Consider the following 22,455-nt stretch of genomic DNA (forward strand, 5'->3'; position numbering starts at 1 on the left):
AAGATGCATTTTGGTCGATTGGATCACAAGTAGATGAGGGAGACACATTCCCTGGTGTTTTAATCTGTCTCTTTTGTCCACTTTTGACTACTTCTGTCCTGATTTTTCAAGGGGAGGGTCTATGAGTGGGTAAATGTATGGGATTTTTCAGATCTTTTCATCTAATGGACAAAATTAGCTCATGCAATTTACACATGAATGCACCGACAACAGAAAAACACATGGAGAGCAGCAGCTTTCGTTTCTTCTCTGACAGCTGCAAGACCACACCGAATGCAGTGAGTGTGTGTTAGGAATCAGGAATGGTGAGAGAACATTGCGCTTGGTATGTTTTTCGTCTTCAAACCAAACTTGGGTCTCCAGCCGACAAAGTTTAAATCCCGTCATCTTTTGTGGCTGTTCGAAATGCGTCACATGCGACAAGCTCAAATTGTTTTAGACCCCATTTACACCTGTATTTAGAATCATCCACTTGTGATCCGATCGACCAAAATGCATCTTAATACCAGGTGTAAACAGCAATGATACATTTTCGTGGCACTAAATGGAATGAGAGCAATAATGACAGAATTCCCCTTCTACCATTGTTTGGACAAACAAATAATCCTTCCCCAAACTATTTTTTTTTTTTCCACTTCAACAATATCCTGAGATGTTTGCAACTATGAGGCACATTTGTTTGGCAAGCTTCAATATCCTGGACAGGTTATTTTTATAGCTTGACACGTCCACTGTAGGTTTTTTACCCAGTGTTAGCCGTTCACCGGCCCATACCCAGATCGGCTCTCAGCTTCCAAAAAGCCCCTGGTGCTGTGACATCATCGGCCTGCTGGATTACAGCCTGAGCATCCAGACTGGATGACTAAGCTAAAGAATCAAGAACATCAGTTGAACGCTATGAACTGAATGAAACATTCAGACAGGCTGATTCTCCCAAACACAAACAGGATTTTGTCCCCCAGTTTTATATATAGAGACTAGAGATTTCAAAGAAATTTAATTCTGAGGTTAATTCTGTGTGTTGTAGCGTCAAGGACGCAGGGCTCACAGCGGCCCTGGAGTTTAGGCAGTGCCGGCGGAGGAGGGATGTGCAGTGACTCAGAGAGTGCTGGGGGAAGCAGCGAGTCTCGCTCCATGGACTCTCCTACAGCCAGTCCAGGTGCTTTTTCTGACCCACATTTCATCCTACAATCTGTTTCACATTATGGGACATCTTATATATGAAATACTTTGTTTAAAATATATAACAAGCACGTCTGAAAATGGCTTCTTATATCAGTGTTCATTTTCTGTATAATATTTATTTATTTATTCATTCATTTAATCATTCATTCCACCTTGTTCTTGCCAAAAATAGCTTTCTGTGCTGGCATTAAACAATATATTATTTCCCCTATTTATTTGTTTATTGATTTCCTTCATTCATTTATTCATTCTGTTCTGACATTAAACAATATACTGCTACTTCAACTATTTTTTATTTTATTTTCCCTGCCAACATTACCAAATAACGTAAACATTTTATTGTTTAGCAAAATGTTTTTACAAATGTCATGAAACATATTTTTCATTAAATGGTTTACAGCAGATCATTTATAAAGTTTGTAATGTGCAGCTGTTGGGGCAGCTATAAATTCATGAATGTAAAACATCATTTACATCAGCCCGTGAAAACGTGACCTTAGTGACATAATTCCATCAGCAGACTTTAACATAATTTCCTGAACAATGTTCACAACATCACAGAAAACCAGACATACAAACAAATCATTTGGATGTGAGAGTATAAGCACTGGCCTAATTAGGCATGTGACAGTTTTGCCAGACATCCTGAAATGCTTTCACTCTGTCTAATGGTATCAGCCATTCTTATTGTTGAGCCCTGTATATTTTATCAAGAGTTTAATCCTACAGAGAAGTTCCTATAAAAATATAGCCGGTTTAAGCACGTTTGTAAATTTTGCTTGTAAAGTGGTTGACCTAGTTCTCATTTGACAGAATGGAGAAGTGCTCTGCAGGACGAAAGTATCTAATTTGTGTGTTTGTGTGTCTTCATGCTAAAGGGGATTTCAAACGCAGGCTTCCCAGAACTCCCTCAACTGGTACTATGTCTTCTGCAGATGACCTGGATGAGAGGGAACCCCCTTCCCCATCAGATAATGGTTGGTTATACAAACTGAATAGCGTGATTGTGGTCGTCTGTGTTCATAGATGTGTGGTGACACACCACAGGTTCATGTTTATTATGCAAGTGCTGAATTGCTCGCACCCTTGTTTTTGCTGTCTGTACAGCTGCGCAGATGGGCTTGGTGTTGACATTGGCAAAATGCCACAGTTAACAGTTCCTGTCTCTCCACCAAAAGTGTTACATTTCAGTAATAGTTGCTGAATGTAAACAAATGTTAGACTTAGGAAATACATTTGAGGAAATGGAGAGAGGATTGTGCTTCCTCAAAAGTACTAAAAGAGTCATTCATCGGAATGCAAACCAGAATCATTTACATTTCTTTAATTCCCATCCCCACTCACATTTAAGACTCTTGATTATCCAATGTCCAAACCAGTACTTCGTTAATGGGCCAGCAGAGTGTTTTTTAACTATTTGCAAATTAGCTTTTGAAACACATTGTGTCTTTTCTCGTCTCAGGTCTCTCTGAGATGGTGTTGGAAACGGCCAGTTCTCCTGGCCCTTTCCGCAATGCTCAGATGTCAAAAGCGGCGCTCACCCACAAGTTGCGGAAACTAAGAGCACCTTCCAAATGCAGAGAGTGTGACAGTCTGGTGATGTTCCACGGGGCTGAGTGTGAGGAGGTACGTCATCATCATCAACACCCACACTGATTTAGTTCACATTGTTCAGTAGAGCCGTTTGTCATTCTCTAATCTCTTATTCCGTAGTGCTCCTTGGCCTGTCACAAGAAATGCCTGGAGACTCTTGCCATTCAGTGTGGTCATAAGAAGCTCCAGGGTAGACTGCACCTGTTTGGGATTGACTTCGCCCAAGTAGCTAAGAACAGTCTTGATGGCATCCCCTTCATCATCAAAAAATGCACCTCAGAAATCGAGAGCCGTGCCCTGAACATTAAGGTAAAGAATTAAGATGCAACTTAAAGGAATTGCTTTAATTCAATGTTTGAGTCATCTTTTGAATGACTCCGACTTTCGGTGCATTTCAAGGGCATTTATCGGGTGAATGGGGCGAAGTCTCGTGTGGAAAAGCTGTGCCAGGCCTTTGAGAACGGAAAGGACTTAGTGGAGCTTTCTGACCTCCACCCACATGACATAAGCAACGTGCTCAAGCTTTACCTAAGACAGGTGTGGTGGGACAAATAATCCCAGTTTCATCATGTCTTTATGAAACTTGACATATTAGAGTGCAACAGTACCCGCCCGTTTTTTTAACGTCCATGGTTTCGGACTTTTTAAAAGTCTTCATTAACGTTATAAGCCATGAACCAAACCAACCAGCTATTAGGTGATTCACAATATTACACACTTTGATTTTAAAGCAGAAACGTATTTGAAAATCAAATAAAAAGACAAAGCTACAAGACCGTGAAGCATTGCAAATGACATAATCGAAATAAAAATGATGGATAAATATAAACCTACATCAACATCTTTAAATGAGTAGTTTTATATTTCTCCATTGTTTTTAATTTGATTATGCTGTTCACAATAGGATTGTAGTTCTTTCTATCACTAAAGCCGTTAGGTACACAGTCTTGTACCTTTGTATTTTTGTCAGATTTTCAAATACTTTTTTGCTTCAGATTAAAGTTTGTAATGTTATGATTCACTTCGTAGTTGGTTGGCTTGGTTTATGGCTTATAACACTTTGACGAAGACTTCTTTGAAATCCATATTGGAGAAATGAATGGAAAATATACTTCTGGAACCAACGCTGCTGAAAAAGTGGGTGGCATTGTTGAACTCTATAGCTCTATAACTTCCATTGCTCTTCTCATTTAGAATTTTTTTTTTAACTCTAACTTTTTGTTAATTGACATTGCCAAACAAAATGTTTTTCAGTTGCCAGAGCCGTTGATTCTGTATCGGTATTATAATGATGTCATTGGGCTGGCAAAAGAGACTCAGAACCTGGATGAAACTGACTCGGCTAAAGAGAAATCAACAGGGGAGCAGCTGTGCCTCAGCATTGAGCTTAAAAGAGTTCTCTTCAAAATTAGAGACCTCCTTCGCCAGCTTCCTGGAGCTCATTACAAAACCCTGCAGTTCCTCATCACACATCTGCACAGGTTTGCTAACACAAACCATAAACATAAGCATCTATTGAAAAAAAAAAAATAATGTAGTAAAAAAACAGAAATCTACGGAGCCCTTAAAGGGAAATTTGCAAAAATAAAAAATATACAGAATTTCTCATCCACACGAGAGACTTATCTCTTGCTCACAAGAAACTTCTCACATGCGCACTGTAATTTATTTGCGTGCTCTTGTATGCTGATGTAAACAAAACCTGAAATATGACGCAAAAATTACCGGGTATTTTTCCCCCTTTAGCACAAGTTTGGCATCATTGTAAAGCGAAGCATTCCAACTTTGGGAATATTCATAGCGAATTTCTTGATGGCATGAGTGTGAACCATTGAAATGGGATTTTCAAACCCATGCTGATGTAAACAAAACCTGAAATATGACGCACTGCCCTAACGAAAGCCAGATTTTGAGCACTTTTTACTGTATCAGCCTTCTTTTTTTTTTAATGGACCCTTGAACTTGGCAAATAGGACAATGCACACAACAGTATTGAGCCATTAGCCCATTTCACGGTGTGGTTTTTCGGCCGTCACAGAGAATGCTTTAAAGCGGACATAAGGCTGTGATATTTAACAGCGAAACCTAACGAAAGCCAAATTTAGTGTAAATATATCTTTATTAATTCATGTGCGTCCATACTCTCGTTTTCTTCATAGTAAAATGGCAGTGACGCACAAAGGAAATATGTTAAAGACAGTATAAATAAAACAGAAATTGTACCGTGTGAGCACGAGATAAGTTTCTGTAAGTGTCTATATATATATATTTCTTTTTTTCTTTTTTTTTTGCAAAGTCCCTTTAGGGGCTCCGTAGGAATCCATTGTCAGAATCTGTTTTTCATTACTTGTTGTTTGAAACCCTTAAATGTGTTTAGTGAGAGTGAAATATAAATCCAGCGCTCCAAAACATCATTGTTTTCTACAGAGTAACAGAGCAATCTGAGGAGAACAAGATGACAGCTAGTAACCTGGGTATCATCTTCGGTCCCACGCTCATCAAGCCCAGGCAGTTGGAGGCAGAAGTGTCGCTGTCCTCTCTGGTTGACTACCCTCACCAGGCCCGCATGGTGGAGCTGCTCATCAATTACCACCAAATGATCTTTGATGTCCCCCTCAGCCCTATGTCTCCCACCAATCCTACTTCCATTGTGCCCAACATCCAGGACAAAGAGCCAAAACTCAGCCGCCACTCCCGATCTCTCATGGATATCAAAGAGGTGAGATGGGACAGAGAATGGAAGCTAGACCGCACTTGCTTTAAGGACATTTTTAGGAAATATTATGTTTATGATAGGGGTGGGAATCTTTGAGCACCTCACAATTAGATTCAAAACCATTCTTGAGGTCACGATTCGATTAAAAAACGATTCTCGATTTTGAATCATATTTCGATTAGATATATGCATAGATTTCATTCCATTTTACTGTTTTGTGTTACTTTTCTTATTTGACTGTGGTACACAATTTAATAGGTCTTGAAGAAAAAAATCCAACTGAATATATTATATTGGTAACACTTTATTTTAGGGTCTTTTAACTAGTTGCTTATTAGCATGCATATTACTAGAATATTGGCTATTTATTAGTACTTATTAAGCACATATTAATGCCTTATTCTGCATGATTTTATTCTACATTCTTAATCCTACCCAATACCTAAACTTAACAGCTTCCTTACTCACTATTAATAAGCAGTAAATTAGGAGTTTATTGAGGGAAAAGTCGTAGCTAGTAGTTTATATGTGTTCCCTATACTAAAGTGTTACCATTATATTATATATAATATATATATTTATATATTATAATAATATAAAACAAATGCCATTTAAGCTGACTGCAACTATTAACACACACATGACTGGCAGTCTTCTGTAATAAAGCAAAGCAGGCAATTTTATTTATAAAAAAAAAAATTAAAAAAAATAAATATATAATATATATATATATATAATCAAAGAAGCAAATTACAAACAATAGGACAAATACAATAGAAAACAATATACAAATTAAATAAACTTTTAAGCTTTTCAGGCCTAGGTTTATTTAACATGTAGTAAGAAATACTATAGAAATTGAATAATCAAATGTAAAAATAAAACACTGTATAGTCTTCACTCTATTAATTAAATATAAATTGCTTCATATTAAAAATACAAAAGTGATTCAGTCAAAAGCAGTGAGTTATTTTTTTTATTTTTATTGTTTTTTTTTTTATTAACATAAATGAAACAGACGGCAACAGTTTATGAGGCTGCTGTCCCTTTAAGAATGAATGCTGGGATCTAATATTACATTAGACTATTACACATCCGTTTTTCTCCTAACTGTTTGCGTAGGACATTACAGACTGTGTTTACGCGAATGCCCCACACGATGTGCGTTTTGGCATAATTTTGTGTGTATTTGACCCTGCAAGCTCAATAAGCTGTGAAAGAGAACTGAATTCAGGATCTCACGCGTCTGAGAGGCGGCATCTGTGCTTGCGCTTCGGCTGTGTGTCCATCAGTGCAAGCACTGCATTGAGTCCTTTTTCGTGCCTTATTATGATTAATAACACTATAACGTATCAGTAACTTAAGTAGTACTGCAAAGTTAAAGAAATGTAATAATCGATTTTTGAAATTTGTGAATAGATGTAAGGCGGTAGAGGATGATTGTGATTCATATGTGAATTGATTTTTCCCCCCACCCCATAGTTTATGATTTGTGATCTGTGTTTATTCTTCATACAGAGTGGGAAAGTCTACAAGAGACACTCATCTGTGATTACCTCTGCACAGCTTGTGGAGGAAGTGAAGGAAATGAAGACAGGGGATGATAGAGCACAAACACCTGGTTAGTATGAGTGTCTCTGCTCATCTTTGGTAAAATCAATCCTGATGAACCATGGCAGCATAGCAGTTTATCTGAAAGCTTTGCCGGTAAAATCAATGTATTTTCTTTGAAACATAATAATATTAATAATTGATAATACAATAAATCAAAATTAAATGAATAAACTTGGACTTTTTAAGGAATTGAGTTATAAGTTCAAAAGAATTAAATCTATTGATTTCAAAGAGTTAATATTGGTAATTCTCAGAAGATGTGTTCTTACAAATATAATTTAATGATATATTCAAATATTATTTCTAATATTGCAACAAAACATCCTGCAACAAGTGGTTTTTCTGTAGTTCATGTAAAATGTAAAAAATGTAAAAATAAATTCATTAATAAAAATTGAGTAAATTTAGTAATAACATGGTAATAACACAATAACATTCAAAACTTTGAAAGCTTTGTGCATTCAGTTTTTGTTCAAATACAAGATGGTTTTAGTTGAAAAATGTTAAGTTATGACTGTTCAGATTTTAAATGCATTAAGAGGTTACTGGGAGTCTCTTTTGTTTGAATAGTTTGTATAAATTAATTTTAAGAGTATTTTTTTCTCTCCAGCAGGTGAGGGTTCAGATATCAATGGGGTTGACTCAGCTCCTGTGGACATGCATAAGTCCACATCAGTGATAAGCCGGCCCAGTGCCAGCAGCCGATTGGTGCAGCTGCGTCCCCAGCGCTCCAAGCCGGTGTCTCGACCCATCAGCATGCCTGTGGACCGACTGCTCAACGAGGTCAACAGCCGCAACGCTGTGGAGCATGAACACTCGCCTGCCACCATTCAAGAGAATCCCGAACCGGAGAAACCTTCGACACCACGACTCTCAAACTATTACAGGAACCCCTTAATCGACACTCAGACGCTGAGGAGGACCTGGGACAAACAGTACAGACATTACGACGTGACACCCAGAACTGCAATGATAGTGGCCAACCTGCCACCCTCTGGTGTGCCAAAAGCATCTGAAATTAGCGTTGTACCCCACAGCATTGCTGCTAGAAAAGATGGTACAAGCCAGTCCATCGTGGCTCCAATAACCTTCCGAGCACCACGGACACTAAAACCCCCTCCTGGAACGTTCTATAGACCTCCATCAGGAAGCCAAATCAGGTCATTACCAACCACTACCACAGGAGCTGTTTACACAACAGCCATTACCATATTAACAACAGCATCCTCTTCAAATGTTGCGACAGTCTCCACAGCAGTGACGACACCCCCCACCACACCAACAACACCGGTGACTATCGCTCCAACGGCCAAGCCGACTTTTACAACAATAACAAGCACTGTATCAGGAGGAGCGGAAGAAGGACTGTCGGAAAGCGACTCGCAAAGCCCCATCATGCTTTCGCCCCCTCAGTCTCCAGGCTCCAGCGCTGAGGAGCTCAGCCCAACAGATGCCAAACCCCTCTATCAGAGACGCAGTCGCCGTATGCAGGAGCTGGAGCAGCGAGAGGCCCATTTTGTTTAAAAAATAAAAAACTAAATCTGTTGGCTTCTAGGGTTGTCCTCTAGGGCATTTTTTGTCACGCCTGGTACAGTATTCTCCTGATATGTGACAAAGTGACTGATTCCTCCACAGTCCTCACAAGGTCAATTTTAATAGTCTAGTAGATCTGTCTACGGCTGTATATGTATGTATCTGTATGTCTTTTTTGTGCCATACTGTATATATGAAATTGTTTTAATATCCCTTTGAGAAAGGGCAAAAATATTACAGGAGAGGTGAAACGTCTCTGTGAATTGAATAGATGTTTGTTAATGTCCCTTTAAGCTACTGTTTGAGCCGGAAATATCAGCAAAGGTCCAAAACATTTGTGACATTCACTTAACCGTAAGTGAGCACTCTTTTATGTTATTTTTGTATATTGTTACTGAACGTTTATGCCAAATGTGTTTCATTCTCATTATCTCCTTCATTGTGATAAAATGGCCATCCAGAGGTTTCAAGAGACACTTCTATATCATTAAATAATCAGTTATATTAATGTGTTATTAAAGTCAGAAGTTCTGTGTAATAATTGTATGAACTCAACAGGAGTGTGTATAGTATTGTCTGTAAATGTATGCCAACCTGTTCACTATGATGCACTTGCTAAGCCTAACCACCGCATCATCACTGCCTTCGCGTGAGGTAATACAGTTACTGCCGGCTGTTTTTTGTTTTGTTTTGTTTTGTTTTATAGTTTGTCTCTCAGAAACACTTCTGCTCGTGCGTGTTTTAGGCTGTGCAAGTGCATCTGTTTTATTTCAGAGTTATATATGCATTTGTTTTCATTTTGTACACATAACCTTCTGCCATAAACATACGATAAACATACCAACAATTCTTGAAGACGTGCGACATGTTTGCAGATTAAATATTTAGTTAAAACTATTTTTATATTTTCTGCCCTTTTTTTCTTTTCTGTTTTGTCCATTTGCCTGTAAAAGTGGATTAAATATGAAGACTACATTTTTTTAATGTTCACAATGAAATATGAGTGGCCACTGTGATGCTAGGGTGGGTGCCAGGGCATTGCTATGTGGTCGCTAAGGTGTTGGTATATTACTGGTGGTTTATTACTGGCTCCAATCAAATAAGTATAATATAGTTGTCACCGTTATGTTTGAGTCCCTCCCAGTGTTGTTATTGTTAACTAAAACTAAAACTAGTTATAATAATCAATTTTGTTTATTGGAATAAAGCTGAAATAAAATATAAATATTAGATGAAAAGCTTAAAAAAATTAAAATTAGAATTGTCGAGTCGGCACTAAAAATAAAATGTTTAAGTTATAATAAACGGTAGCTCAAGAATGCTTGCTTGACGTGTGAGAACCAATGAGGTTCATTCTCGTGTGGGATTCAGCACGTTTGAGCTTCCGCAAGAACCAATGAGGTTCATTCTCGTGTGATTCAGCACGTTTGAGCTTCCGCAAGTACCAATGACGTTCATTCTTGTGTTACGCAGCACGTTTGAGCTTCCGCAAGAACCAATGAGGTTCATTCTCGTGTGATTCAGCACGTTTGAGCTTCCGCAAGAACCAATGAGGTTCATTCTCGTGTGATTCAGCACGTTTGAGCTTCCGCAAGTACCAATGACGTTCATTCTTGTGTTACGCAGCACGTTTGAGCTTCCACAAGTACCAATGACGTTCATTCTTGTGTTACGCAGCACGTTTGAGCTTCCGCAAGAACCAATGAAGTTCATTCTCGTGTGATTCAGCACGTTTGAGCTTCCGCAAGAACCATTGAGGTTCATTCTCGTGTGATTCAGCACGTTTGAGCTTCCGCAAGTACCAATGACGTTCATTCTTGTGTTACGCAGCACGTTTGAGCTTCCACAAGTACCAATGACGTTCATTCTTGTGTTACGCAGCACGTTTGAGCTTCCGCAAGAACCAATGAGGTTCATTCTCGTGTGATTCAGCACGTTTGAGCTTCCGCAAGAACCAGTGAGGTTCATCGTTTTGCATTACGCAGCACATTTGAGCTTCCGCAAGAACCAATGAGGTTCGTTCTCGTGCGTTACGCAGCACATTTAAGCTTCCGCAAGAACCAATGAGGTTTGTTCTCGTGCGTTACGCAGCATGTTTGAGCTTCCGCAAGAACCAATGAGGTTCGTTCTCGTGCGTTACGCAGCACGTTTGAGCTTCCGCAAGAACCAATGAGGTTCGTTCTCGTGCGTTACGCAGCACGTTTGAGCTTCCGCAAGAACCAATGAGGTTCGTTCTCATGTGATTCAGCACATTTGAGCTTCCACAAGTACCAATGAGCTTCATTCTTGTGTTACACAGCACGTTTGAGCTTCCGCAAGAACCAATGAGGTTCATTCTTGTGTGATTCAGCACGTTTGAGCTTCCACAAGAACCAGTGAGGTTCATCGTTTTGCGTTACGCAGCACATTTGAGCTTCCGCAAGAACCAATGAGGTTCATTCTCGTGTGATTCAGCACGTTTGAGCTTCCGCAAGAACCAATGAGGTTCGTTCTCGTGCGTTACGCAGCACGTTTGAGCTTCCGCAAGAAACAATGAGATTCGTTCTCATGTGATTCAGCACATTTGAGCTTCCACAAGTACCAATGAGCTTCATTCTCGTGTTACACAGCACGTTTGAGCTTCCGCAAGAACCAATGAGGTTCATTCTTGTGTGATTCAGCACGTTTGAGCTTCCTCAAGAACTAATGAGGTTTGTTCTGACGCGTCAAGAAGGTTTGGCTGACTACTGTTTACTGTTTGCTGATCAATGTTTGTTTATATTTGAATGAAAGCCTAAATTCAGTCTGTTCATGATATAAAGTGATTTTGTCTCTTCAGAAAATTTGGACTAAACTGCTTAATTCATATGAATTTGTTTTACAATCTCTTTATAAACTTTTTGAAGCGTGAAAGAGGTAATGGCGTAGCTGTTAATGGAGGGACAGAAATGGCTCAGATTTCATTAAAAATATCTTCGTTTGTGTTCTAAAGAGTTTGGATTTGGAACGACATGAGGGTAAATGATTTTCATTTTTGGGTGAACTAACCCTTAAAAACTAAAACTGAAATTATAAATAGATTAAAACTAAATAGAAAATTAAAAAAAAAAAAAAACTTTAAAAAAATAATAATAATAATGACGACAAAAAAATACCGTACAATAAAAATTATTTTTCGAATAAAGCAAAGAATATTGGAGTATGTTTTACCAAAAAAAAAAAAAAAAAAAAACTATTTCAGTCTTCCTGCTTTAAACTTTCATGTTTTTTCAATGTTACTTGTCGTTTCTTTGTAATTAATTGCGGAAAAAAATTCTACACCATTTTTAGTGTAAAACTTGATTCCTAAAGCAGTGATTCCTGCTTTAGCAAACACTACTAATTAAAAAAAGAAATACTACATTTAAACAGCATTTATTATGATTTAATCAGGTGAGCATGTACAATATTTCATGTCAAAGGTTAGTTTAGCTGCTGTATTTCAGGGGGAGACCAGACCAGTGTCCTGTTTACAGAGCTTGCCTATTGTTCTCACTCCCTGTGTATCTGTAACTGTCCGGGACAGACTCTGTCCCTCCTCATCCCTAATTAGACATGTCACCTGAGCTCCAGCACTGAGCTGCTCAGCTCTGACTCATCCAACAAACACAGAAGCAGAAATAGGATACAAAATATAGCACATATTCTCCAAATGTCCATGTAATACTTAATATAACATAACACACATTAACAGTATCTCCTAATGCATCATCAATCCCCCACATGTACTTGTAAATAAATAGTAGTCATTTTAAAATGGAGGGCTTTGTTGATGGCCATGTTAACCCTGCAGATTAAGGCAATCAGATTAGTTGTATCACATGAGTCAGTCAGGAGCAGCAAGTTTGGCTGTTGTGTTTCAGCGACTGTCATGGACTGTAATTATGTACCTTTATATACGAATGTTGAGGGACTCAAATCTTTTCAGCACTGAAGTAAGTATACCATTTTTGGTCATACACTACCGTCCAAAAGTTTGTTCAGTAAGATTTTATTTTTTATTATTATTATTGTTTTTTTTTAATACTTCTATTCAGCAAGGATACATTCATTTAATCAAAAGTGTTAAAAGACATAATTTAGCAAGATTTTTATTTCAAACGAATGCCGTTCTTTTGAACTTAATGTTTGTCAAAGAATCCAGAAAAAAATATATCACAGATTCCTCAAAAATATTGAGCAGCACATTCGTTTTCAACATTGATAATAATAAGAACTGTTTCTTAAGCAGCAAATCAGCATATTAGAATGATTTCTGAAAGATCATGTGACATTGAAGACTGTATTAATGATGCTGAAAATTCAGCTTTGCCATCACAGAAATAAATTACATTTTAAAATGTATTTAAATCGAAACTGGTTATTTTAATAACAGTCAAAATATTACAGTTTTTACTGTATTTTTGATCGAATAAATGCCGCCTTGGTGAGCATAAGAGACTTCTTTCAAAAACACCTTCAAAATCTTACTAACACCAAACCTTTGAACGGTAGTGTACATTCACGACAGGTTAAAGTTAGCCTCAGTGGACAATGCATATTATTTGTTCTTTTTATTCTTTTATATTCATTTAGCCATAAAGATCAAGTATACTCATAATATGTCTGTTAAAAGAGACTCCGTAAGATGAGACATTTGTATCTGAACCTGAACTTAAAGAGCTTTAATCAGTGTTTGTGTAAAAAGATCACTGTGGAAAATTAGACGTCTAACAGACATAATAACAGCTCTGTCTGTGACTGCTGTGCTGTTTTGGTCTTGCTGTAGTAGTCATTGCTGTGGCTCAAAATAGTTCAGTGGTTCAATGCTAGGCCCATATTTTCTTTAAAGATTTGTGACCCAATATCACATGACAAAGTCTCTAAACACTTTTTATAAAGGAAGACTGCTGGTCATCTAAAATCTGATCACATGGTCACATGTAAAGCTCTACAATATCTGTCACTTGAATTCCTATACAACAGTTCTGCAAGTTTTCTGTCAGGTTGATTGTGAGTGTGAAGTATGTGATGTGTTGCCAGGTTTGTTGTATCTTGGTGACCCCTACGAGGGGTTAAGTTGGAGCCATGAACACAAGCAGCCAGATCCGTCTGCTGCTCTGGAAAAACTGGACACTCCGCAAGAGACAAAAGGTACAATTAACCGATTCACCGGGACACAAAACAATCATCATCGCAGGCTGTAGTTTCTAAAGCCTCAAGACAGCTTATATTTAGAGCTCTCTGTTTATATCATGTGATACAAGCCTCAAAAATTTGGTTCTGAGTGCAGGATTTAGGCAATGAGGTGTGACATGCCACACAAAAATATAAGACTCTGAGGCTGAAAACTGTTTTGAAAGATTGTTTGCTGTGCTTCAGAATGTTCAAAGTTTATTTTTAGTACATTATGTGCATAATTTATTGTCTGCTATTATTTGTTTAACAACAGGGCAACACTTTTCAGTACAGTTCAATCAGTTCTATTGATGATTTTAGAGAATTTTAGATTTATTGGTCAATATTGGATATTTCATTTTACTTCATCATTTTGCATATATTTACAGTTGGATTACCCCTATCTGAAAATGAATATCCATTTTGTCATACTGTACATTATAATGTTGATGCTTAAATTCAAAACAATTTTAGTTTTTAGTGTTTTCTTTTCAATTTATTTAGACAAAATAGTATAGAATTTTAATATTGACCATTTATCAGTTATTGGCCATATCATGAAAATAATTATTGTACTGTTCAAAATTTTTGCATATTGTGCATCCTTATTCAATTCTTTAAAATGAATGCATTATACTTTAATAAATTATTGTTCCTTGTTAGGTCATAATACATAATGCATTTATTACATAACAAGGACCTGTAATTTATTACAGCATTTAGTAATCGAGGCCCATATATAGACTAAGATATTTCTTGTATTTCTGTGGTAATTATGACAAAAGCTGCTTTTTTATTAACAGAATTTGAGAATAATAAAAACTAAATTTATTGAGAGGGGGGAGAGAAATATAATTCAGTTTACATCTTCATTTTGTGTTTTTGGCATTTTTAATTTATATTAGAGTTAGATTGTTTATTAGTTTGTACAACTTGAAATGTTAAAAATGCATTAATGTATAAAATAATATTTTATTAACATTAAATGCTATAAGTGGTATATACAGTATTTATTTATGTAATTAGTAAATAGTAAAAAGTAGTATTGTTTTTCATGATACCTAATTATGTTAGGTAATAGATTGTAATATATTGTTGGATTACAAAGTGTTACCAACATTGCTACAATCCTACATCCTAGATCTGATGTGTTTCTGAGCATACTGCTCTCTTGTTTTGTGCACAGATTCGCTTCCTGGTTGAGATTCTGTGGCCTGTGGTTTTATTCATTGGACTTGTTTGGCTACGAAGAGCAAATCCCCTGTATCGCCAACATGAATGTAAGAATACACATTAAAGTATATTGTTAGCTCCTGTCAATGTCACACTCACAGCCAGATAATGATAAAGATAAGAGTTTTCAAATAATAAAAAGTTTCCTTCAACATCTGTCTGTGGTGACTGAGGACTTGCTCATGATATCTGTAAATGCAGGTCATTTTCCCAGCAAGGCTATGCCCTCAACGGGAATCCTGCCTTGGATCCAAGGGATTTTCTGCAATGCTAATAACCCATGTTTTCGCCATCAAACTCGAGGAGAGTCACCTGGGGTCGTTTCCAACTACCACAACTCCATGTGAGTCAGACACTCCTCCACAGCTCAAATCTGGAATATTTTCCTATCTAGGACATGTTGTGTTGTAGGCATTCAGAGATAGTCCTCTGACACAATTCAGTTTGGACCAAAAATGTTTCCGCAGAGGAGTTTTGCAGGATGTGCAACAAAGAGTTGGGATTGTAAATTTAGTCTTATCCCATTAGAAAGCTTTTTTTTTTCTCTCTCTCTCTCTCAAGTTAAAGGGTTAGTTCACCCAGAAATGAAAATTCTGTCATTAATTACTTACTCTCATGTCGTTCCACACCCGTAAGACCTTCGTTCCTCTTCAGAACACAAATTAAGATATTTTTGATAAAATCTGATGGCTTAGTGAGGCCTTCATTGCCAGCAAGATAATGATCACTTTCAGTGCCCAAAAAGGTACTAAAGATGTATTTAAAACAGTTCATGTGACTACAGTGGTTCAACCTTAATGTTATAAAGTGACGAGAACACTTTCTGTGTGCCAAAAAAACAAAATAACGACTTTATTCAACAATATCTAGTGATGGGCAATTTCAAAACACTGCTTCATGAAGCTTCAAAGCTTTACAAATCTTTTGTTTCTAACAGTTAATAGTCACATTAACTGTTTTATATGTGTCTTTAGTAGATTTCTGGGCATCTGAAACTGTTAATTATCTTGCTGGCGATAGAGGCCTCACTGTGCCATCAGATTTCATCAAAAATATCTTAATTTGTGTTCCGAAGATGAACAAAGAACAAAGATCTTACGGGTGTGGAACGACATGAGGGTGAGTAATTAATGACATAATTTTCATTTTTGGGTGAACTAACCCTTTAATACCATAAAATGTTGGGACTTAAAATGTTGGGACAACTAACAAAATATGTTCTCTAAACATTTTGCTAATGTTTATCATTAAGTTATAAAAATGTTTTTTCTTGCACCGTAAAACCCGATAAGTTACGGTAACTCAAACCATTTGAGGAAACCGATTGCCTTAAACTATTTAAGTTTTAAAACCAATAAGTATGACTACTGTATACTCATACATTAAGTTAAATTCACTTATATTTTAGTGTTTAGTCAATCATTAGCGTAAACTCAACTTAAAGGTTTTAAGTTTATTCCACTCATTCAGTTTGAATTCAGGTAACAAAAATCTAACTCTAACTCTAACTCTTGCTAAAATCTAAAGTCTTAGCAACTATATAGCGACTTAAATGGATTGAGGAAATCGATTGCCTTTAATGGTTTAAGTTCATCAAACTCAAAGTAATAAAGTTACATAAGACTAAGCAAAAACTAACATTGGTACAAAACAATGATGACAGAACAGGAGCACTGTAAAACTCAATAAGTTCAGAATACTCAAAACATTTAAGTAAACAAGCAAATTTTTTTAAGTTAGTAGAACTTAAAATTTTTGTGACAAGTGGGGTGGGGCCGAGAGCGGTGGAATTTATTTTCCTTATACAGTCTGACACAAAGCATACTGGGAATTAGAAATCTGCTGCAACTCAATCATATCAAGTTCAGCTTACTACAGTCAAAGTTTGAGTTCACACAACTTTTTTCTGTTAAGCACAATGAACTTTCATTATTATTTGAGTGAAACAAACTCATTTCATTAAATTAATTTCACTGTTCGGTTTTACAGTGATGTGAACTGAAAAGGAAACATTCCATTTTATCATTTTGCAAACATTAAGGGAATTTTACTTTTCAATGTTTTCCTCACATAATGAAACAAGTAGTAACATTTTAAAAACATTTGGTGAACATCAAACTAAGCGTTTCAGGTAAAAACATTCTATGAACGATAGTTTTTAAGAACATTATAAAGACCAGATACTCTTGAAGGAATGTTTTATTAACTTTACTGGAAGAATGTTCTTTCGTACTGTAACTTTGAGAGAACCTTGCCACAACATTAGCTAAGTTCTGAGAATGCTCCCTGTTAGCTGGGAAGTGTTTGTTTTTAATGGACTTCCAATCCCAGTTCCAGTCTATCGTTGTTACTCATTTCTTTCTGCCCTCCTTAGACTGGCACGGTTTTACATGGATTCTCAGGAGCTGATGTTCAACGACACTGAGTTCCATCAGCTCGGTCGTCTGTGGCGTGAAGTCACTGTCATGAGCAACTTCATGGAGACGCTGCGCACCAATCCTGAGCTGGTGGCAGGTATGTAGAGCATGGGGAGCGTCTGCTGTCTGACCCGTTAACCCTGCCCCCTAAGAGGAACTGATGGGACCTCTTTAATGGATCTGAGTGATGGATGGAGAGAGTGGGCATTTCCTCTTTTGTGCTTCCATTCCTCTCATACCTGTTTCCTTTTCCTGCTCCCTCTAATGGGTTGATGACTAGACCTTAGTGTGAAGGCGAACCCAAGTCTTTCTTAATAGATGATGTGAATTTTTCCACTTTGGGAATGTATTTTTTAGGAAAATATTATTATTTTATTTGATAAAAATATGGTAAAAACAGTAATATTGTGAAATATTATTGTTCCTTGTTAGGTCATAATTTAAAACAATTGCTTTCTATTCGAATATATTTTAAAATGTAATTTATTCCTGTGATGGTAAAGCTGAATTTTCAGCATCATTACGTCAGTCTTCAGTGTCACATGATCCTTCAGAAATCATTCTAATATGCTGATGTTCTGCTCTAGAAACATTTATTATTATTATTATTATCAGTTTAAAACAGTATATATAATATATATATATTCCAGAAATGTTCTAGGACCAATTAGGATTTTGATCCAGAGACACATTCTACAACCTACTTGGCAAAAGCAAATTTTTCATCTCTTATCACAGTTATAATTTGCATCTTTTTAATGTCATATGATAATATTTTCATAATATGTCTTATCATATCTTTTATACAAGTAACAGCACTATTAGTTCATCTCTAAACACCTTTAACTGGAGTGAATTAGTTAGATCTGTCAGCACTTTCTCCACACACGACCCCCATGTCGTAACCTTTCAGCACAGAGTGCTGTTGAGCGACAAAGCTTTCAGCAAAGAATTCAGTGATCAAGTGATCCATTGAAGCACTTTGTCAGCACAGTTTGTCCTCTGAGTGAATATATGTCAAAGTCATTATACACGCTGATCAGCACACTGCTGCAATGTTAAGAGTGCTTCAGTTAAGAAGGTGTGGAATGCATTCTTCCCATTTCGTATGTAACTAGGCCACAAAAAAGGGAATATTTGTATTTGTTTACTTGAATCTCAAGTAAAAGTTTTAAAGGATTTAGTTTAAGAAAGCAATTTTTATGATCTAAAACAAATCTTTTATGAACTTGAATTTGGCTTGGACTTACGATTTTTGTCTGGACAAAAAATTGAGTGAAAAATTGAGCCTGTGCGTTTTGCACAGGCACTCACATTTTCTAACATTTTCATTATAAAAATGTAGTTTCCATTACTGATACTCAGTTTTTTTCCCCCTTTACAGTACATTGATGTTTAATCATATATTTTCCTCCATGTCCTTTCCTTTCCCCTGTGCATTTAGGTAAAGGACTGAAAGTGGAAGACATTCTGAAGGACGACGAGACTCTAACATCATTCCTACTGCGGGACGTTGGGCTTTCAGAAGCTGTGGTGCATGATCTTACAAATGCGCTAGTGCGGGTGGAGCAAGTAAGTTGTGGCAAATTTTCCTGCTTTTTAAAAACACAATGGCTGCTTCTCTTGTGAGACGTTTGTTATCATAAATGCTTTAACAGCTTCCACTGCAACAAGAATCTTGCCACACAGTCACATCCTCATACACTCCTATGGGGACTCACTAGATGTTTCCAGCAAAATCTAGTAGGTTTGTGTTGTGTTTTATGGTGTTTAACAGTCACTGAGAGCCCTTCCTGAGGTTGTATGTCATTGTCTTGGTGACGTATGTCTTCTTTTGTTTCACGCTGGCCTCTCACACACATGCTGACTTATTGTGCAGTCCATTGTCTCAGTGATTCAAGCACTCTTAAGTAGGCTGCTTTGATCCTACACATTACTAAGTGCACCTCGATGTATTGTGATACACAACATAATGGATAGAGCTATTTCCAGAAATCTGTATTTGAATGATTTCTTTAACACAAATTAATTAATTTTTCAAACCATAATCCATCTGAAGATATTTCTACAAGATCATGCTGAGACAGTTTTGTTGTTGTTGTCATAGCTAGTTTACTTACCACTAAGAAACAAACTTCACAAATGAGATATCCAGTTGTTCTTCAAGACAGTAATGAGATTAAATAAAGATCAATATAACCTTATAGTCTCTTGCTTGTCAGAAATTTCTTGCTATGAAAAATAATACCCCAGTAATCTCATTTTTGGAGTTTTAAAAAGTCTTACACTGTAAAAAAAAAAAAAAAAAAAAAAAAATTGTATTTTTAAAGGTATGCTATGTAACCTTCGGCCCTCTAGCAGTTAAAATACAAAACTGCATGCATTTTGCAGAAGAACATTGTTTTGGTTGTGCTTTGGCTCTGCATGACTATGCAGATGATTCTTCCTCATAAGTAAAAAAGGACAGAGATTATCCTTCTGCTCATAAAACATTCACTACTAGGCACATAACCCATTTAGATGGAAAGGATCCCAAGCGGACTAGCTGAAGGCATTACTGTAGCTATACCCATTAAAAGACATGGTACTGCTTTACAATGAACTCTGTTAGAGATACATATGGCAATTTATCTGTTCAATAAAATACCTTACTCTCGCTCGTTGTGACAACTAACCTATGTCACTCCCACACCATACACATGCCTAAGTAGCTGGAGACACTTTTCTCTATTACGGATATGATGAGACACGCCAGATGAGTGACGTGTGTATACAATTTCCCGTGAAATCTATCCCGACAGGGGAAAATATAAACACTTATAATAGGCTTAGGCTTACCATAGTGAATCAGGGAGGATTGATGATATATTGACTTGGAAAAATGTTACATAGTGTACCCATATTGTACCTTGTAAAAGACTGTAAAAATGTGACAGTAAAAATCTGGTTAAATTTGTAAAAATTGGTTAAAGTTGTACTATATATATAGAAAAACTGTAATAGATCTACATTTTGTGTTGTAAATGTACCATTTTTTTAAGGGAAAACTTATAATTCACAGTAAAAAACTGTAAACTGAAATTCCGGTTGCACTTTATTTTACAGTGCGTGCACTTACACTTACTTAATGTTTACTTATCTAAGAAAGTACTGGGTAATATAAGGTAACTACATGGGTTAAGGTTAGGTTTAGGGGTAGGTTCAGGGTTAGTACCTAGTTATTACCCAGTTATTGCAATTACTAGAATAAGTACATAGTATGTACACTGGGAACAGGACTGTAAAATAAAGTGCTACCAAAATTCCCATAAAATTTACTGGTTGTTCTGTAAATATTTTTACTTTTTTACTGTATTTACTGAATACTGAATTATTCTGGCATCCACAGCTACCAGTTTTTTTTACAGTGTTAAAATGTGCTCAGATTTGCCAAGATACCAAAATCTGTCAATCAAAAATCAGAGTCTGTCAAGTTTTTTCATCAAATTCCTCCAAAACCAAATTTTGGCCAAATCTGTTAGCATACCTCTATACTCTGAATATGTATGAACAACCATTGTCTCATTTGTGTGAATTTTTTGTATAATTTATGCAAAACAAAGTTATTCCAATGAAACGTACTGTAACTGAGGTCTTAATTAAGTCTTCAAAGCCATGAAATAACAACTTCTGTGCATCTTCACTAAGCAGAGCTTTAATTCTGGACATGCTGAACTTTACCCAAAAATCTGCTCCTGTGTTTCCAGTTTGCATATGGCGTCCCAGATCTGACTCTGAAGGAGATCGCCTGCAGTCAGACTCTTCTGGATCGATTTCTCATCTTCCCCAACCGTGGATTGTACTGGGTCCACAATGCCATGTGTGCCCTTTCCCAGCAGAGACTGCAGAAGATCGAGGATGTACTTTATGCCAACATAGACTTCTTCAAGCTCTTCCGACTGGTCAGTCATGACACTTTCTCTTTACACATGCTGTACTGAAAACTGTTATACTGGTGTTTAGAGAAATTAAATGTAATTCAGTCCCAAAATATGACCAAATTTAATGCCTGAAAATGATAATTCCAAAATGAAATGGATTGAAAATGTTGTGTATACAGTAAATCACACTCCTTTTGCCATGATTGTACATTGTACAAGGCCAACTACATGAAATGTGAATGATCAAATATTTTTTTGGAAGAAATTAATACTTTTATGCAGAAAGAAATGTTTTTTGAGCAGCAAATCAGCATGTTAGAATGATTTCTGAAGGATCATGTGACACTGAAGCATTTTAAATTGTAATAATATTTACAATATTACTGTTTTTATTTTATTTTTTAAATAAATGCAGTGTTGGTGAGCATGAGACTTCCTTCAGGAACATTAAAAATTTTACCAACCCCATACTTTGAATGGTAAATAAAACACTAAATTATGCTATCATTATAATAACTTATACATTTATAAATATAATAGAGTAGTTATAAAATTAAATTTAATATATATATATATATATATATATATATATATATAAAGATATTTCGATGAAAATTCGATGAATTTTCGATTCAATGAATATTCAATGTCTCTAAATGGTCACTGAGGTGTTATAATGTTTTCTCTCTGTAACTCACTGTAACTCACTCTCTGTTTGCCTTATACATTTTGAAACTGTTCATTTTGTTTCAGAGAAATTTAAATATTTTTAATGAAGTTTGGAAATATTTAGCTCAGAGTCAACAGTAATTAACTGTCATCAATGTACTCCTCTATAGTATGCTGTATACATGAGCTGCACGGATGTCACATAATGTGTCACATGCTTTGGAATTATGGAAAAGCTGTTCTAAACACATCATAAGTGTTCACAGGTGGTGCACTAAACTAAGAATGTGGATCATGAGCCAGACCTACTTACCTGTTGTTAGATTTTAGGAGGCCTATGAATACCACTGCTGAAACAACACTACTTATCAGCTTTCTCTTTCTTAGTCTCTCTCTCTCA

The 22,455-nt window shown here is 36.4% G+C and overlaps 2 protein-coding genes across 4 annotated transcripts in view; both read left to right on the forward strand.

The window, feature by feature from the left end:
* The window catches only part of arhgap29b (Rho GTPase activating protein 29b), a 37,161-nt gene extending 27,623 nt beyond the window's left edge, over positions 1 to 9,538 (forward strand). For 2 of the 3 annotated variants that reach the window (XM_051915056.1, XM_051915071.1), the window contains 9 exons: positions 1,028 to 1,159; positions 2,064 to 2,162; positions 2,648 to 2,811; positions 2,899 to 3,087; positions 3,178 to 3,315; positions 4,033 to 4,259; positions 5,206 to 5,497; positions 7,013 to 7,115; positions 7,719 to 9,538. In XM_051915056.1, coding sequence (XP_051771016.1) covers positions 1,028 to 1,159; positions 2,064 to 2,162; positions 2,648 to 2,811; positions 2,899 to 3,087; positions 3,178 to 3,315; positions 4,033 to 4,259; positions 5,206 to 5,497; positions 7,013 to 7,115; positions 7,719 to 8,632 — 2,258 coding nt within the window. In that variant the 3' untranslated portion in view covers positions 8,633 to 9,538. The remainder of the gene's footprint in view (positions 1 to 1,027; positions 1,160 to 2,063; positions 2,163 to 2,647; positions 2,812 to 2,898; positions 3,088 to 3,177; positions 3,316 to 4,032; positions 4,260 to 5,205; positions 5,498 to 7,012; positions 7,116 to 7,718) is intronic. The other variant, XM_051915064.1, reaches the window with a different exon arrangement.
* A 4,188-nt stretch (positions 9,539 to 13,726) lies between these two features.
* abca4b (ATP-binding cassette, sub-family A (ABC1), member 4b) overlaps positions 13,727 to 22,455 on the forward strand; it is a 55,054-nt gene continuing 46,325 nt past the window's right edge. Inside the window, 6 exon segments of the mRNA XM_051875663.1 lie at positions 13,727 to 13,792; positions 15,003 to 15,096; positions 15,251 to 15,392; positions 17,424 to 17,563; positions 18,911 to 19,038; positions 21,213 to 21,407. Coding sequence (XP_051731623.1) covers positions 13,727 to 13,792; positions 15,003 to 15,096; positions 15,251 to 15,392; positions 17,424 to 17,563; positions 18,911 to 19,038; positions 21,213 to 21,407 — 765 coding nt within the window.

This window comes from Ctenopharyngodon idella, chromosome 2, assembly GCF_019924925.1.
Source record: "Ctenopharyngodon idella isolate HZGC_01 chromosome 2, HZGC01, whole genome shotgun sequence".
Lineage (NCBI taxonomy): Eukaryota > Metazoa > Chordata > Actinopteri > Cypriniformes > Xenocyprididae > Ctenopharyngodon > Ctenopharyngodon idella.